The following is a 19880-nucleotide window of genomic DNA, read 5'->3' as shown; positions in this document are numbered from 1 at the left end:
ATAAGAGCCAGACAGTGGTGGTGGTGCACGCCTTTAATTCCAGCATTCGGGAGGCAGAGTCAAGTGGATCTTTGTAAGTTTGAGGCCAGCCTGGTCTACAAAGTGAGTTCCAGGAAACGCACAAAACTACACAGAGAAACCCTGTCTCGAAAAACAAAAACAAAAACAAAAAAATAAGGTTATATGGAATAAATAGAGTAACTCATATAGATCAGAGTTTATGTAAATTATTTAGCTTGGTATCTGGCATGTAGTTACTGGTCAGTAACTGATAGCTATTATTGATCCTACTAGGAATTTTGGAGAGACTAATGTGTGGAAAAATATATTGGCTTAAAATTGCATTTTATAAATAACAAGGAACCTGAAGATTCATACAAATGTCAGTGCTAGTTGGTACCTGAAATAGTATCCATTTATTTCCAATATAGCTCTGCATTGGAGTCATTTGGGAATCTTACTGATTTATAGTCTCATGGACTTAGTCCAAAAGAATAAAAATTTTGGTAGTAGAATCCAGGGCTCTGATTTCCACAGTAATAATGACAAAGTAGGAATTCAGAGCCCCAAGACAGGCTTTAGGCTCTTTTAGACTGTGCTTTCTTGGTTCCTTAGTGTCTCCCATCCATCCAAGTTGAAAAGAAACAGCTGTTTACATTACAATTCCATATAAGGACAACAGTGATAGACATGCTAACATGGATGGAGTAAATGAAAACAACAGATTTCTATTCTTTGAAAATTTCATACAATGTATTTTGATCGTAGTTACCTTACATTGCTCACCCTAATTACTTCCAGATACTCCCCGCTTCTCACCAGTATTTTAGTTTTTAATGGATGTTTCCCAAAAGAGAAAACGAAAATTAATGAAAGAAGAATTACTGGCCCTTTAAATCTTATAGAAACTACTTTGAAGGAGGAGGTCTTTCAACTATTCAGGGAGGTGTGACAATAGCTGTCCACCTCTGCACTTTTGATCTGAAGCAGCAGTTTCCTATCAGAGCACACCTTCACCTAAATTAAGGTCCATTGGCTCACTGCAGCTCCTCCCAGATGTGGAAGGTAAGTCCTGTTGCTTAAGACACTATGCACTTCAGACCCAGAGCCCAGAGGCACTGAGCTGGAACAACCAGAAAGCCTCCTCATGGTACCATAAGGTGCCATGCTAGCTTCCAAAGGAGGGAAGTTACTAGTAGTCCTCCCCTGCTATGATGCCTGTGAACCACTACAATGACCAGCATGGCACAATAACCCTAAGGGTGCAGTAGTGGCATGCATACCTTGGAAGTAACCAACAGCTCTCTAATTGTACTTAAGACTGGCTCAGCAAGAGGGAAATTGTATCTAATATTGAAAATTAGCCAGCTACCCAGGCTTAATGAAGTCCTGGATCTTGCAGGTAAACCTACAATAGCTGCTTTGCTAATCTTAATCCCCAACTGAGAGACCAAGAGAGCTATAAGTCCCGGAGAACATTTGAAACAAAAACAGAAGAGCAAATATGGGGAAAATGTGAAAGCAAATTCGTATGCCCAGGAAAAAAAAAATTCCAGGTTCATTCAGAAGAGATCTAAGATTTTATGTTTATATCACAAGCTGATCTTTGGCTTACAGACTGCCCACAACAATAAGCAATAATTACCAATAACAAAAGAAAGGTAATCCCTGAGAAAGAGAATCTGAACTCAACTTTCAACAAAAAGTCACAAAACATACAAATAAATGGGGAAGTGTGCCACTTTCAAAGGAGATGGAGACAAAGGATCAGGAGTTTAAGATTATCCTTGGCTACATAGCTAGTTTAAGGCTGGGTTGAGGGGCTGGGTGGAGAGGATGCTACGAATCTAGTTAGAACTATGTTGACCAGTTTTGCCACTCTAGACTATTAGAGCTATAGACTTTCTTCTTTTTTTCTATTTCGTTTTGAGTCTCTTGTAGTCCAGACTAGTTTTGAAACTCACTTTGTAGCAGTGCAGCTGATGAGAATGGTCCTCTTGCCTCTGCCTCCCAAATGCTGAAACACCACTCCTGTGTTTCTTCTTTCTTTTGAAATCTAGGGCCCCCATAACAGCCCAGCGGTCATAAATTTCATTTGTGGCTTAAATTTTTTGCTATAGCACCAAGAGGAGCCGTTGGCTTGCTATTTTTTTTAACAATATATTTTATTAAAAATAATTGTGTCAAGGAGGGGGATACTTGAGTGGAGGGGTACTTCCAGAGGCCAGAAGAAGGTGGCCCACCCTTGGAACTGGAGTTACAGCCAGTTGTTAGCTGAGCCACCATACATGGGGAAGTGCTGAAAACTGAACTCCAGCCCTCTGAAAGAGCAGGAAATATTCTTAACTCCTGAGCCATATCTCCTGCCCCCGATTTTATTCTTGTAATGGAGTTATAGCCAGTCTTCCACTTTGAAAAATGGCTGGTGAGGTTCGCCACAGCTCCCCTTCTTTTTTTTTTTTCCTCTTTCCTTCTGCCTTTTTGACAAGTTCTCACTATATAATCAAGGCTGGCCTCAATCTCATAGTCCTCACTGTGGCTGGTTTGTTATTGTTACTGTTTCTGTTTCTGTTGTTGTTAATGTTTTGAGACAGGGTCTCACTATGTAGCCTTAGCTGGTCTAGAATTCATTATGTAGAACAAGCTGGCCTAGAACTCATAGAGATCCACCTGCCTCTATCTTCCCAATGCTGGGATTAAAGGTGTGTGTTTACCTAGCTTCTTTTCTTTTCATGTCTTGGTTAAGTGGGATTTTAAATAAACTAATCTTGATTCATAAATTTATATGTATGTACTTTTCATAAAGAACTACCATTGAGTACTCCCTTCTTCTTGTCTTGGCATAGATTTCTGTAGTTGTTTGTAATCATATTGTACATATAATTTATTTTATTTCATACCCACAAAAATTATTTTAAAACATTTCATACAATATATTTTGATATTTTTCACCTTCTCCAATACCTCCCAGATCTTCCTCACTTTTCTACCCACTCAACTTCATGGTTCTCTTTTTCTTCGAAAAACCCAGGAAAAACAATTTTTTCATCAATCTGTCATACTTAAAAATTTTTATATTCTGCTTGTTTCACATAATATGATACCATAGGCATTTTACTGTGTTCATAAAATGTTGTGTAATGTTCTTTTTAAGAAGCTAGAAAAATGGTCCATTAAGTAAATACACTTAATCATTTCTTAGACATTTGGACATTTTAATTGTTTTTAATTATTTCCCATCATTAATAATGTTGAGTGCCTACCTTGGCTCTAAAAGTTTTTCCCTTGTGGTCTGGGTTATTTTTAGGCTTGCTTTCCAAATGAATTTTCTAGGTAAAAGAGTCTAAGCAGCTGTCAGCCATTTTATCAATGTTGTATCAACATCATTGAAAATGTATGACACTTTTGGAAGGCGGTGACTATTTTAACGTTTTAGACATTTTACTTAGTCTTACTGAACCTCAGTTTTCTCATTGCTAACGTGGTAAAAATGGATGCTATTAAATCTGAAAGACATGTATGGTATTTTCACCACCTTTTTATTTTTATTTTTTTTGGTTTTTCGAGACAGGGTTTCTCTGTGTAGCTTTGTGCCTTTTCCTGGAACTCACTTGGTAGCCCAGGCTGGCCTCAAACTCACAGAGATCCGCCTGGCTCTGCCTCGCAAGTGCTGGGATTAAAGGCGTATGCCACCACCGCCTGGCTTTACCACCTTTCTTAACTTCTTTATTATTTTTTTTCTTCCTTGAAATTCTCCAGAGTGAGTTAATTCTTGCCAGAGTCTCATTTTAATATTTTGAAATTATTGAAGAATGTTGCAAACAATTTCTCTAGCCATGTTTATGGTGGTTGTTGATGATAGTGCTGGTTTTGGCTCCACAGGACATTTTCCTTCCTTTTCTGTAGCCAATTTTCCTAGTCACCATTTCTTTTATCTGAAGAGGGAGCAAGAAGTTCTCTTTAGTGACTCTTCTCTTCTAATTGCACACTAATGGATGATCTGGTCTCCTTACTAAAGCTCTTATTTTTTTTCTTCACGTCTAGCGAACCATTTGCCTGGTTACCTCTCATCAGGGGCTGCAATTATCCATGATATTTCACTAAAAGTGTATCAGTAAGATATGATTGTTTAGTTAGAAATAACCATTGTCCAGAACTTCTGCTTTTGTATTTGAAGCATTTTCAAAGTTGAAAAGAAAGGGATAGACATAAGACATAAAAGGTGAATATGAGAATATACGCAGAGAGAAATAAATCCACCATTTGGAGAACAAATGAATAGACAGAGAAAAGGATGTGACGGGAGTTTTGTCTGTTTCTAGTGACACCTTGTTATCTTAAAGTAGAAATGCAACCTCTTTCTGACAATGTAGTCAGCTTTGTGAACTTGGCCAATCAAGTTCTAATTCCTGTTTTCAATTTCCTTAGGACTAAAATGAACCCATACCTGCTGGTAGCCACCTATAATCCCAGCATCCAGAATGCTAAGGCAGGATTATTATTATTATTGTAGGTCTACAAGCCTGGACTATATAGTGAGTTCAAGCCTAGCCTAAGATACATAGTAAGACCTTGTCATTCAAAATAAAAAGAATGAAATGAGTTACTTGGAGTAAGAGAGATGTTTGGTAGAACTAGGAGACTTTGGGATAGTGAATATCTAGAATGCAGATACTGTCTTGACTTCGCTAAGTATTTTTTGCCTCATACCACTTCAGTAAGATCTTGGAATCCACTTTCAACAAATAAATTTATAAAAGATTTTGTAGGCCAGACAGAGAGCAGTGAACTTCTTTTAAAAGTATTTATTCATTTGAGACAGCACCTTAATATTTACTTCAGGTGAGTAGCTAACTCACTATGTAGTTGTCAATGAAAACAAGAAAGAAAGAAAGAGAGAGAGAGAGAGAGAGAGAGAGAGAGAGAGAGAGAGAGAGAGAGAGAGAGAAGGAGGGAGGGAGGAAAGAAAGGAAGAAGGAAAGGAAGGAAGGAATGAAGTAAAGAATAGACGGTTAATAAAACCCATAACTCTTACCTCAAGGTGGATAAGAAATAGCTTATTCTAGAACCAGATATGAGTGATCACAGCCTGGGAACATAGATTTAAGTTACTCCGGTTTTTGTGTCCCAATATGGAAGAAATTTCAGGAAGGTTTTATAGTAATAGAACAAAGAAAGTCATGAATCAAGACATCTTCATTGGTGGAAGTATTAGGTAGGTGGGTTAAAGCAAGGTGGTAGAATGTCTCTTCTAGGCCTGAGATGCTGTCTGATGGTATCCTTGCCTCTGTGGATGGTTAGAAAATGAGAACTCGGCCGGGCGGTGGTGGCGCATGCCTTTAATCCCAGCACCTGGGAGGCAGAGCCAGGCGGATCTGTGAGTTCGAGGCCAGCCTGGTCTCCAAAGCGAGTTCCAGGAAAGGCGCAAAGCTACACAGAGAAACCCTCTCTCGAAAAACCAAAAAAAAAAAAAAAAAAAAAAAAAAAAAAAAAAAAAAAAAGAGAGAGAGAGAGAAAATGAGAACTCTGTCTCTACCAATTGATTTACCCAATGCTCACAAAGCTGTTAGGTCAGGCCCAGAGAAATACAACACATGGCCATGAAGAGGGCTAATGCTAGTCCAAGATAATTTGGCTCTGAACTTGCCACTATTCTCAACTCTGCACCATCATTGAAGTTCTCATCAGTGAATCAGTCTTTCAGAAAGTTCAACTGGAGTGGCAATTTCTTTCTGGGACCTTGTGCTCATATAGCTTACACCTTCCTCAAAATTGCAATCCTGTCTCCCCATTGATGATAGGCCTGTTCCACCATGCCCAATTAGTTTTTTCCTGACTCAGCAAATTAACTTTAAATTAATTTAAAATTATTGAATGCCTTAAAAATAAAAGTAAAGATTGAGAGCCTGGTGTGATAAATGCATGTCTAAATTACTAGCACTTGGGATATGGAGGCAGGAGATCAGGAGTTGAAGGCTATCCTTGTCCACATAGTGAGTTCAAGACCAGCATAGGATACAGGAGACCCCCTCTCCAAGAGAAAGGAGGGATCAAGCTGGATATGGTAATACATATTTGTACTTGGCAGATTGAGTCAGAAGGATTACACAAGTTTTAGGACAGCCTGGGCTTCAGAGTGAGATATTTTTTTTTCCAAAAAACACAAAACCAAACAAATCATAAAAGAAAGTAAGAATTGGGCAGAGGATGTAGCTAGCTTATGGTAGAGTACTTGCCTACAATATATAAAACCTAGATTCAGTGTGATATTTAAAATCTCTGATTACGTTGCCTCAGCAGCACTGGTGGAGACGACACCTTCAAAATATGATCTTCTATAAAAGCAGCAAATATACTGAGAAACACTTTCATCATCAACTTTTCATTAACTCAGAACCTTATCCAAATGAATGCAGCCACAAATAAAGCATACTTACTTTTAAAAAAATGGGTTAATATATGAAACCGCAATGAACTTTGTGGCATTTTATCTTGGTGTGTGTTCCCAGTGCCTTAAAAAAAAAATGCTCTGCGGTAACTTTGAAAACGAATTGCATAATCCTAGAACATGTGAAAACCACTATTTTTGTAGCCATTTGAGAAAGCAGAATGATTTTTCAATTTCCCCAGTTCTGGGAATTATGGCTTCTACAGTTTGTCTTATTTGAAATGAGTCAGAGCTTGCTTGTTTCAAAGTTCTTTTTTTCCAGAGCATTTTAAAAATAAAATTGGGTGGGTAGGGAGGTTGGGAGGATCAGGGAGGGAAGAAACGTGGTCAAAATATGTATTACTAATTTTTTAATGAACATAAAAATAAAATGCTCAATGGTAGTTGTTTAGAACTCCAGTTACTGCAGGCAGCAGAAAGAATAAACAGCAAACAAATTTCTGGACAGTATTCATAAAAGGTAAAAGGAGAATAAGCACCTTTGAGAGCTCTGGAAAGCTGCGGCATATTCCTGGACCTCTAGGTCATGCGCATGTATAGAGCTTTGTACATGCCCAGTGTTTGTGCTTAGCTAGAAAAGAACTGAGAAAGCCCTGTTCCTGAACTTCTAGATGACTTTTCTTTGGGAAAGAAGCAATTGAAGGCTGGAATAGAATTGTAAATTGCCTGGCTAAGTGTTGAAGGCACACCCTCAAATACATACATAATAGTTCAAGGCTGACTTAGTTAAGGTTTCTATTGCTGTGTAGAGACACCACAACCATAGCAACTCTTAATAAGGAATGCAGTTAATTGGGTCTGGCTTACAGTTTCAGAGGTCCATTGTCATCATGACTGGAAGAATCACAGCTTGTATACAGACATTGTGCTGGAGAAGGAATCCAGATTTCTACATCGGCTGGCAGGCATTGGGGAGAGAGAGAGAACCACTGGGCCTGGCTTGAGATTCTGAAACCTTAAAGCCCATTCTTGGTGACACACTTCCTCCAACAAGGTCACACCTACTCCAACGAGGCCATAACTTCTAATAGTGCCACTCCCTATGGGGGCCATTTTCATTCAAATCACCATGTTCCACTCACTGGTTCCTATAGGCTTGTAGTCATATCACAATGCAAAATGCATTTAGTCCAACTTTAAAACTCCCCATAGTCTGTAACAGTATTAGCACTGTTTAAAATTCCAAAGTCCAAAGTCTATTCTGAGACTCATGCAATTTCATAACTGTAATCTCCTGTAAAATCAAAATCAGATCACATACTTCCAACATACAATGACACAGTATATACATTACCATTCCAAAAGGGAGCGAAGGGAGCATAGTAAGGAAATACTGGACCAAAGCAAGATCAAAAACCAGCTGGGCAAACTCCAAACTTTGTATCTCTATGTCTAATGTGAAAAGACTCCAGATCTCCAATTCCTTTCAGCTTTGTTGACTACAACACACTTCTTTCTCTTGGGCTGGTTCCATTCCCTGTTAGCAGCTGTCCTTGGCAGGTATCCCATGGCTCTGGCATCTCCAATGTCTTGGGGTCTCCAAGGCAATCCAGGCTTCACCTTCACAGCTTTGCACAATGGTCTCTCTGGACTTCCATTCAGGGACACTCCTCACACATGCCTGGCCTCAGAAGCTTTTCTGAGCCATGGAGGGAGATTCCATGTTTTTTCTTGTATTCTTGATTCTAAAACCAGAACCACTTGGCCGAAGCTGCCCAGTTCTGCTGCTTGCTGGGACTGGAACATGGCCCCCTTGTTCAAATACATTTCCACCAGCTTTATGTTTTGAGTGGTTTCATTCATTGCCTAAGCTTGCTGTCATGGGACTTGCTCTATAGACCAGGCTGACCTTGAACTCAGAAATCGCTCAGCTTCTGTCTTCCAAGTGCTGGGATTAGAGGTGTGCACCATCACTCCTGGTCCTAAGCTGTTCTTTACTTCCTTTTCACAAATTGGAAGCTTAGCTGGGTGGAGTCTTGCTCTGAGGTCACCACTTCCTTTATTCCATTTAGCATCAGGTTTTTATTTAATCTGTTTACATGTCCTGGTACCCCCTTTATCCTCAAACTGTACATTTTGTATTTTTCCTTGCTCAGCTTTTTCCTTTTCATTATAGATCTTCATAAGCATGGCCACTAATAACCAATCAACACAGTCAATACTTGGCTGTCTGGAAATCTCCTCTGTCAAAGCTGTTAATCCATAACTCTTCAATTTATCCTCAGACAAATTCTTCTGGACAAGGGCAGAAAGTAGTCACATTCTTTGCCAAACTATCACAAGAATGATGCCTAGGCCATATACTAATATTATTCTTTTCTGAAATCTCTTCTGGACCACAGTTCAAATCGTCCTCAGCATCACTGCCTTCTATGCTCTTACTAGCATGTCCCATTAAACTCTGCTTAGTGTCCAGTTGTTTTTCTAGCACAAAGTTCCAAATTGTTTCATATTTCTCCAAACAAAAACATGGTCAGGCAAATCACAGCAATACCCAAGTTCCTGGTACCAACTTTTCTTAGGGTTTCTATTGCTGTAGAAGCACCATGACCAAAAAGCAAGATGAGGAGGAAAGGGTTTATTCAGCTTACACTTCCACATTGCTGTTCATCATTGAAGAAAGTCAGGACAGGAACCCAAACAGGGCAGGAACCTGGAGGCAGGAGCTGATGCAAAGGCCATGGAGGAGTGCTGCTTACTGTCTTGCTCCCCATGGCTTACTCAGACTGCTTTCTTATAGATCCCAGGACAACAACCCAGGGGTGGCACCACCCACACTGATCTGGGCCATCCCACATCAATCACTAATAAAGAAAATGCCCTACAGCAGGACCTTATGGGGTCATTTTTTCAATTGAGGTTCCCTCCTTTCAGATAACTCTAGTTTCTGTGTCTAGCTGACCTAAGACTAGCCAGCACAGGCACAGAGACTTATTGGTTCAAACGGTTTAAAGGAATCTCTTACCTGGCCCTGGTGGTGCAGGCCTGGTTGAAGCTGCTTGGAGTCATAGGCACATCACATGTTCAAGGCTTGTCTGGGCTATAAAGTGAATACAAAGTCATCTTGGCTTGCTTAATGTGGCCCATATTTTTGTTAAAGCCAGAAATGGTTTGGGGATATAGCTCAACTGAAGTAGATCATACCTAGCATGCACGAGGTTCTACATTTAATCCCTACTACTGAAAAGGAAAGAGAGGATTCATGTTATTTCCTGGACATTGTACAGTCTTTATGAAGTCGTTAAATAAGTAGCATGACAAGAGCAGCAAAGCTAGGAAAGGAAGGGGATCTGATTTTTTTTATAATTGCCACATTGCATTACTTAAAATATTCATTAAAAATGACACCTGGGATGAAATTGCAAAAAAGCAGTTCACTAACAAAAGGAAAAAAATATTCATAGAAACTGTTCCTGGGGAATCTCAAAAAATTGATTTCTTTGACAAATACTTTTAATTAGCTATTTAAAATATATTCAATTTAAGGAATCTGTGTCAAAAAAGCTACAGGAGTGGATGAGAACAATTTCTCACAAAATAGAGAAAATATAAAGACTTAAAATATTTTAGAAGGAAACAGCTAAAACTCTGTATCTTATTGGGAACTTACTCCTTATACTGAATCACCTCGCCCAGCCTTAATACAATGGGAGGAACTTAGTCCTACTACAACTTGATATGCCATGTTTTGTTGACACCCATGGGAGGCCCGCCCCTTTCTGAACTGAAGTGGAGGGGGAGTGGATGGGGGTAGGGGAGCACAGGGGAGGTTGCCGGGAAGGAATGGGAGGAGAGAAGGGGGGTGGAAACTGCAGTTGGGAAGTTAAAAGAAAATGTACAGTAAATAAAATTCACCACGGTGGCTCAGTGTCAGATTTGTACAGTGAATAGAAAGGATCAACGAATCGAAGGGTAAGTGAATTGAAGAAAAGAAAGGAAAATAATTGAAGGCATCTATTTGAAGTCTTGGATCAGTTAGCATATTATGGATTAAAAATGACCTTTGTTACTTGTCTGTTCATTATTGTTAAATAAAATTGAATAGAGGAATATGGGAGTGGTAGACAGTTAAGAAAAGTGGACCTAGGGCTTGGCAGATGGCTCCATGATTAAGAGCACTGGTTGTTCTTCCAGAGGACTGGGGTTCCTTTACCATTGCCCATATGGTGGCTTACAGTTGTCTGTAATTCCAATTCCAGGGGATCTGATGCCCTTTTTTGTCCTCTACCCAACAAGTGTAGAGGCTATTCTTTTTCAAGCTTATGTAGAATATTCTTCAAGTGACCATATGTTAAATCAGAAAATAGGCTTCAATAAATGCAAATAATAAAAAATCATAACTTATTTCCTGACCACAATAGGTTACTAATAACAGCAAGTTTTTAAACTTACAACTTTGTGAAAATTAAATAGCATATTCTGAAATAGTCAATAGATTATGGAGGGAAGCTATTAGAAGTCTTTTTGCTTAAAAAGCACCAGTTTAGGGGGCAGATATGGTAGTGTAGTCCTGTGTGTAATCCTGGCACTCAGGAGCCTTAGTGAGCCAGCCCCATCTACATAGTGAGAAACTAAATAGCTAGCTAGCTAACTAACTAACTAACTAACTAAATAGCTAATAACTAACTGTTTGCCCAGGCTTTTATATATTCGGAGAATGTACTTGATGCTTGTGGTGGGAAGTTGGGGAATTTGAAGACACAATAAAAGCTATTTAATTTATCTTGTGTGTATGAAGAAATTAAAATCCAGGGCGGAGAATTGAATGGCTGTCACACTGCCAATAAGTGGCAGAATTGGCTTTAGAAGGGGAGAGATGTTAGTATTATCTACTTTGTATGCATACTCCACATTTGCAACATAATTTCACATACACTACACACTAAAGTAGATGTGATTATGCCTGTTGATAGGTATGGCAGCTGAAGCTTAGGGTCAAGTCATTTACACAAAGTCACTCATGAAGAAAGTGATGGAACAAGACTTCCAATCCAGGCCTACTTCTCTATAAAATTTTTGTTTCTTCTCTTTCTCTATATTGTTTATTAAACTAAAAGCCTTATCTCACACCGTATCTGATGTTTTTTTCAAATTTATAAATTAGTTTCTTGCTTATCTGTGACTAAGAGAATTAAATACAATGTTAATTGTGAAATAATTCTCTAGTTGGGGATTAGCAGAAAAGGAAAGAAAAAGAAGAGAAATAATCAGTAGGTACTTAACCTGTCTTCCTGCTCACCTTAGATGTCATTCTCTACTGTCTCTGTGAGATTAAGGTGCTTGTTCCTACTTCAAGTTGCATAGATCTTTGCCTCCTTCATTACTAATTTGCTTTATTTTTATTCTCTCTTACCAGCGGAATCATTCAAGGAATTTGCTGAATTGCTCAATGAAGTAGAAAATGAGAGGATGATGATGGTAGGTCACTGTATTAGTAAAGGTTCTGTAAAGGAACAGAACCATTCAGGTGAGTATATGTTAAAAGGAATGTATGTGACTCTGTTCACATCAGAGAGGCTGGGAACCTAGTAGCTGCTCAGTCATTGAGGCTAGATGCAGTCTCAATAGAGCACTGAAGCATTTCTGGAGAGTTTCTGGTCTTCAATCCATGTTGAAGGCCAAGAACCTGGGTTCTAATGTCACCAAAGGATGGCAGGCACAATAGCAACAAAGTATTTGTGTTCACCAGAAGGTAGTGAAGGTGAGCAGACAAAACACAACACTGCTTTTCCCTCAGACCTCTTTATATCTGGATCACCACTTTGGAAGATGGTCTTCCTCTATTTCATTAATACTTCCATGAAATACTGTCACAGACATGGTCACAGAACACTCTTATTGGATCCCAGGTCCAGTCAAGTAGACAAGCAAATTAACCATACTAAGTGTCTTTTGCAGAGCAGATCTATAATTTTATTGAAGCTCAATTCACCTTTTTTTCTTTTAAAATATTTAATTTTTTGTGTATGGCTGGTTTGCATGCATATATGTTTGTGCCTCATATGCATGCCTGATACTTGCAGAGGACAGAAGAGGGATCCCCTGGAATTGAACTTACATATGGTTGTAAGTCACCATATATGTGCTGGGATTTGAGCTGGAGTCCTTTGGAAGAGCAGTCAGTGCTCTTAACTGCTGAACCATCTCTAACCCCCATTTTTTTCTTTCATAGATCTTGCTTTTGGAGTCTAAAAATATATCATGAAATGTAAGGTCATCTAACTTATTCTGATATCTATTAGGAGTTTTGTACCTTTAGGTCTATGATCCATTTTGAGTTAATTTTCTGAAGGATTCAAGATCTCTAGTTTAATTTTTTACTATGTGGTATCTAGTGGTCCCTTTTTCTCCACACCCACCCCAGTATTTGTTGTTCGTTGTTTTGCTGTTCTTTACTGTTCTGGCTGGTTAAGGTGAACTTGAAAGTCGTTTGGATTTGTATTTCCCTAGTTATTGGGGATGATGACCATCTTTTGAAATATCATTTTAGTCATTTCCCCCCTTCTTTTAAGAACTCTCTGTTCAGATCCCAGGATCATTTTGTTTGAATGGGCCATTTGTGGTTTTTACCCTTTGTTTTTTTGAGTTCTTAATATATTCTGGATATTAATCCTCTGTCAGATATACAGATGGCAAAGATCCTTTTCAATCAATTCTGTGGGCCTCCTCTTCACCCAGATGGTTGTTTCTTTAGCTGTACAGAATCTTTTAGGTTTTATTATGTCCTACTTGTCAATTGTTGGCCTTCATTCTTAGAAAAATGGAGTCCTATTCAGGAAGTCCTTTCCTACACCTATATGATTTAGGTACTGCCGGTGTTCTCTTCTAGCAGTTTCAGTATTTGAGGTTTTAGGTTTAGGTCTTGGATCCGTTTGGAGTTACTTTTTGTACAAGGTGATAGATACGGGTCTAATTTCATTCTTCTGCCATGTGGAATTCCAATTTTTCCAGTATCATTTGTTGAAGATGTTCTCCTTTTTTCCAGCATACGTTTTTGCCACCTTTTTCAAATATTAAGTTGCTGAAGTTTTCTGTACTCATGTTTGGGACTTCAATTTTGTTTGGTTTTTGCCGGTGCCATAAGTTCTTTAATTACTGTGGTCCTGTAGTATATTTTGAGATCTGGAATGGCAATCTCTCCAGCGTTGTTCTTTTTGCTAAGGATTATTTTGACTGGGGTCTTTTGTGGTTCCATAGTAATTTCAGGATAACTTTTTCTATTTCTGTGACAAACGAGATCAGGATTTTGATTGGGGATTATGCATTGAATCTGCAAATGGCTTTTGGTAAAATGGTTCTTTTTTTCACAATATAAATCTATGAGTATAGGGTATTTTTCCATTTTCTAGTGTCTTTTTCCATCTCTTTCTTCAGAAATGTAAACTTTTCATTGTAAAGATACTTCACCTCCGTGGTTAGGTTTACTCCTAGATAGTTTATTTTCTTTAGGGCTATTGTGAATGGGATTATTGTGTCCCTTGATCTTCTCTGTATTTTTATTGGTGATATATAGAAAAGGCATTGATTTGTGCAAGCTGATTCTGTATTCTTCCATCTTGCTGAGTTTGTTCATCATTTCTACAAGTTTTCTGGTGGAATTTTGACATATCTAATGTATGATATCATAGTATATGAAGATGGCAATAGTATGACTTCTTTTACTATTTGTATACTTTTAATTTCTTTTTATCTTGCCTTGTTCAGAACAGTTTATTTGGGGAGCAAGGAAAGGTTTATTTGGCTAACATATCTTAAATCACAGTCCATCAAGGAAAGCCAAGGAAGGAACTCAAACCAGGTGAGCTACTGGAGGCAGAAGCTGATGCAGAGGCCATGGAAGAGTGCTGCTTGCTGGCTTGCTCCTCATGGCTTACTCAGCCTTATTTAAAATAATTTAATTTTTTAGATAACAATTACAACATTTTCCCCTCCCTTTCATCCCTCCAAACCCTCCCATATATCCCCCATTGCTCTCTTTCAAATTAATGGTCTTTTTATGCATATATGTATAGGAATATAATATAGATTCATAAATTCAACCTGCTTAGTTTCTATAATGTTACTTGTATGTATGTTTTCAGGGCTGACCATTTGGTACCAATTGGTGTGGTCTTCCCTGGGGAAGACTATTTGTCTTTTTCTCAGCATTCCTTAGTTTCCTGTAGTTCTTTGTCTAGGACTGGGGTCTTATGGGCTTTTGCCCCTGCACTATTTCTTAAAAGATTATCCTTTCTCAATGCAAATACTTCCTTTTTCTTTCTTTTATTTCTGTTTCATGTATAAATTCTTTTATTTGTTTCTCCAGTTCCATATTGTTTTCATTACTATAACTTTGTAGTAAGCCTTGAAATAAGGTATATACCGTAGGGTCAGTTTGTTAATATCCACAGAGTAAGTTGCTAGCATTTTAATTGGCATGACACTGAATCTATAGATCCAGCTGGGCAAGCTGTTATCTTAAATATGATGACTTTTTGTGTCTGGGACCATGGGTCATCTTCCTGTTACTACTTTTACATGATATATTACATCAGTGTTTTGTAACTTATTTATAAAGGTCTTTCATGTATGCTTCTAGGTTTGTATCTAAGAATTTTTTTATTCTAATCATTTTAATGGTTTTAAATATAATCTTGACCTGAGTGTGGTAATACAAACAAGTCTGTACTCCCTGATCCCAGGAAAGAGGTTGAAGCTGGAGATTCAGAAATACAAGGCAATATTCAGCTACATAGAGAATTCAAGGCCAGTCTGAGGTACATGAGCTCCTGTTTTGAAAAAAAAAGCCACCCTACAACCAGAGAAAATGTTTTTGTGTGGTCCCTAGATCAGCAGGATCCAAATTTCTTGGGTTATTATTCATCGCCTCAACCCAGACTTAGTTGGTACCCAAATCTGGAAATAGCTGGTTTGAACGGTTTTCATTTTGAGCAGTGGCCTGTGTGGTAAGGTGAGAACTCTATATAGGATAGCAAAATGGTCTTTCATCCCCATCTCTCATGGGATGCCTATTTATTGGCATCCCAGTTTTGTGGAATAGCTGTTCCATTTAAAAGAGTTTTACTCATTCCATCCCTTCTCCTTTCCAGCACTGTGGCACTAGCTTTTCAGAGTCCTGCTACTGTTTTCTCAGCTCCTAGAGAAGTGTGGTTGAAGATTGGCTTTGAGGGGAGGGTATTAAGTATTTGATTCTGACTCAGCCACTACTCACTTTTTGACTTTGTACTAATCAGTTTACTCTCTTGCAAAGCAAGGAAAATAATTGCCACTCCTCATGTTATGAAGCACCTTAAATGACATCATAATATGGGAGTGTTTTATAAAGGTGAAAAACATTGATTATATAAGCATTGTTCTTAGTAATCTCTGGTTGCTCATAAGAAATGACAGGACTTTTCTGAGTTTATGAAATTTGCTTCTAAAGACAGTAAGGGGGACAGACATGAGTGCTTTCACACAAGCCTCAGAGATGGCCTGCTAGCTTAGACAGACTTCACTGGATGTTCTCTTCTGTCAGAGCTTCCATTTCCTGCTGCCCACGTCCTTCTCGGAGGCATTCACCTCTAGCTCATTCAGCTGCCTTTCTCCACGGCACTTTGACTCTTTCATTTACTTGATAGCAAAGCTTTACACTACTGGAACAGGAATCATTCTTTGAGATGTTGTTTTCCTTACTCTTCTTCCTGGTTCTTTGTCACACATTTATTTCTCATTCTTTCTAAAATTAGAATCTAGAATGGATTTATGATGACGAACAATAAGGAAGTTCATGGTCCAAGAATGTGGCAATGGCCCTTGCCTGCTCATCTCCATGAATGAATGTAGACTGTGGCAGGAACTATGAAGAGAGAAAAGGTGGAGCATCCCAGCTGGGATGTTCTTTCGAGTACTATTGAATAGGCGTCACATCTCAGAAGTGGTGTGTAAGCGTCTGGATGGCAGACTTCCTGCATAGGAGGAAGCCTGTCTGTATGCTTTTCTTACTGACAAGGGAGTTTTTCTGGTGATGTACAAAGTCTAAGTTTGAGGAATGACAGAAATAACATTAAGAGGCCCACACCACTGCAAACAGTGTCTCGTTGAAGCTGATTTTGGCAGCTTGTTTACCACCAAAGATTCCTGAGCAATCCTGTGGTATTAGAGTGGATGCCAGCTCCATTTATCTAGACATTGTTCAGCTTTAATTTTGTCTTTATTCTGTGGGAACCTGGTTCTATAAACTCTTACTTGCTTCTCACAGTTATGTTCCTATCTAGATAGAGTTGTTGGCGTTTTTTCATAGAGAGCTCACAAAAATTAATGCAGTGGTCAAAAAGGCAATTAACGACAAAGCTTTCTTAAAAGGGATTCTTTAGGTGGTTGCTGAACTAAGAAATTTAAGGTTAAACAATGAAAGAAAAGGAACAAGGGTTCAGCATGTTTTGTCCCCATATCCCCAGATTTCTTCTAGCAGAAAATAGTATTATAACAACTGGGTAACAAGGTTTGTTGTGTGAGAGACTGGGCAATGTCAGCAATTCAATTAAGGGAAGAATGTAGAGTCCCAATTCAATGAAGCATGTGCAAATATATAATTTGCCTGGATTGTCAGTTAAGAGTTGCTTATACACTTGCTTGCTCAGGACAGGCTTCCTCTGAACATGAAAAACTAGAAACTGTGCCTTCCTGGGGCCATCTGAATATACATGCCCAATTTGGACATCTGTACAAAGAATTGCTATGTGGCACTTTTTTTTTTTTTTTTTTTTTAACAAGCGGCATGTTTACTTCCTGTTCCAAGTCAGACTTCCTCAGTGTTTCACAGACAGTCACATTTTACATGTTATCTATGTGAGATTGGAACTAGTTTTTTTTTAATATCATCTATTGCTTTATAACAACCCATTCTAAAACCTAATGGCTTATAGTAAAATTATTTAGTTATAGGCCATTTGTGAATCAGGAATTTAGGTCAGTATCACTGAGTATTTCTTCTTCTCCATATTTAACACTCACTGAACACATGACTTCTTTTAGTGTTCTAAGTGGTGCTCCTGACAAGCTTGGAAGGCTGGGTTCAGCTGGTAAGAACTTTGACCAGAATGTCTGCATTGGGTCTCTCTCATTTTTAGTCTCAGGGCCATTCAGCTATTTTTTTTTTTAACAATACTACCTCATGTATTACATAAAGGAGTGTGCAGAGTCAGACTTTCAAGAGAACTGAGTAGTCTCTGGTGGATAATTACGACTTATACTTAGAACTCCCAGAGTGTCATCCCTGGTGGACTGGTTCAAAACAATAACAAGCCCCCTCACAATTAAGGGGGGAGCTCAGGTTTCATCTTTCAATGGAAGGCATGTTTTTAAAAGGCAGGTCATCTACTCTGGTGATAGGATGGCCAAACACCCTAACTGTCATGTTAGAAACCCCATCCAGTGACTGATGGAAGCAGAAGCAGAGATCCACGACCAGGCCCCAGGTGGAGCTCTGGGAGTCCCATCGGCAAGAAAGAGGAGGGATTTTATGAGAGAGAATTGTTGAGACCAAGACTAGAAAAATCACAGGGACGAATAGCCAAACTAGTGGAAACACATGAACTATGAACTGATAGCTGAGGAGCCCCCAACTGGATCAGGCCCTCTGGATAAGTGAGACAGTTGATTAGCTTGAACTGTTTGGGAGGCCCTCAGGCAGTGGGACCAAGACCTGTCCTTAGTATATGAGCTGGCTGTTTAGAACCTGGGGCCTATGCCTGGACTGAATCTACCAGGTTGAGCTGAATCCCCAGGGGAGTCCTTGCCCTGGAGGAGATGGGAATGGGGGGTAGGCTGGGGGGAAGGCGGGAGCGGGGGGAGAGGGAGGACAGGGGAATCTGTGGCTGATATGTAATATTAAATAAAATTATAATAAAATAAAAAATAAGAGTAAGGTCATGTTTTAATACTGCTAAAAGAAAAAAGAAAAATACTTCCTTGATTTTAATTGGTCTCTAGATGAGTAAACAAAACCATAATCCACAATCCAGCAAAGTATAGAATGTGTTAGATAGGAGAATTCCTTGTGTAGTTTTCATTGAATGAAAGATCAGTGTGTTTTGGCATGAATGAGGACACACACACACACACACACACACACACACACACACACACAGACATACACACACACACACACACGTCCTACAGAGAATATTGGAAGCAGTACTTCAGACTGAAGAGAGAATAAGCCAGTGCAGGAGGCTATAGCAAGAAAACAAATGGAGCTATAATTTCAGAAACACAAAATAGAGCTAAGAACACACTACCACCACCAACAAAAAACACAGCAATCAGTGGACACCATTCACTAATAACTTTAAACATTAATGGCCTCAACTTGCTAGTCAAGCCACAGGTTAAATGAGTAGATCACAAATGAAATTTTGAATGAAAGTTGTGGAAAAAGATATTTCAAGCCAAATGGACTTGAAGAGGCAAGATGGAGTAACCATTTTTAATATCTGACAAAATAGACTTTAAAACAAAACTAATCAGATGATGAGACAGGATAGTACATACCTTTCAAAGGAAAAATTCACCAAGAGGACACTGCAATTTTAAACATATGCACCAAACACAAGGGAAACCAAATTCATAAAAGAAACACACTACTGCTTAAATCACATATTGACCTTCAAACAGTGTTAGTGGGTAACTTCAATACCTCAAGTCATCCAGACAGAAACTATACAGAGAAACACTGGCGCTAACTGGTGTTATAAACCAAATGGAACTAGCAGATATTTACAGAACATTTCAACTAAACACAGAAGAAAATATATTCTTCTAAGAAGCTCATGGAAATTTCTCCTCCAAAATTGACCATGTATTTTGACAAAAAGCAAGTCTCAACAGATACAGGAAAATTGAAATAACAGTGCATTCTTCTGGCCACCACTGATTTAAACTGGATATCAACAACAATAGAAATAACAGAAAGCTTACAAACACATGGAAACTGAACAGTTCATTACTGAATGAAAAAAATCTGTCAAGATAGAAATTAACAAAGAAGTTGAAAATTTTTAGTATTGAATGAAAATGAAAACACAATATACCCAAACTTGTGGGACACAATAAAGGCTATTCTAAGAGCCAAGTTCATAGCACTAAGTGCCTACATAAAAAATTGTAGAGATCTCATATTAGTAACTTAATGGCATACTTGAAAGCTCTAGAACAAAAGGAAGAAATCACACCAGGCACAAGTAAATGACAAGAAACACTCAAACTTAGGGCTGAAATTAATAAAATAGAAACAAAGAAACAAAGTAGTACAAAGATTCAATGAAACAAAGAATTGGTTCTTGAGAAAATCCGTAAGATTAACACATCCTTAGCCAAATCAAATAAAAGGCAGAGAGAAGAGATCCAAAGTAACAAAGAGATGGGGTACATAACAACAGACACTGAGGAA

At 38.6% G+C, this 19880-nt stretch overlaps 1 protein-coding gene across 2 annotated transcripts in view; it reads left to right on the top strand.

Moving 5' to 3' along the window:
- Positions 1–19880, top strand: part of Ophn1 (oligophrenin 1) — a 359638-nt gene that overhangs the window by 129261 nt on the left and 210497 nt on the right. For both annotated transcript variants that reach the window (XM_028883891.2, XM_028883889.2), the window contains exon 4: positions 11805–11866. In XM_028883891.2, coding sequence (XP_028739724.1) covers positions 11805–11866 — 62 coding nt within the window. The remainder of the gene's footprint in view (positions 1–11804; positions 11867–19880) is intronic.

This window comes from Peromyscus leucopus, chromosome X, assembly GCF_004664715.2.
Source record: "Peromyscus leucopus breed LL Stock chromosome X, UCI_PerLeu_2.1, whole genome shotgun sequence".
Taxonomy (NCBI): Eukaryota; Metazoa; Chordata; class Mammalia; order Rodentia; family Cricetidae; genus Peromyscus; species Peromyscus leucopus.
Note: the sequence above shows the minus strand (reverse complement) of the source record. Positions and strands in the feature narration are given on the sequence as shown.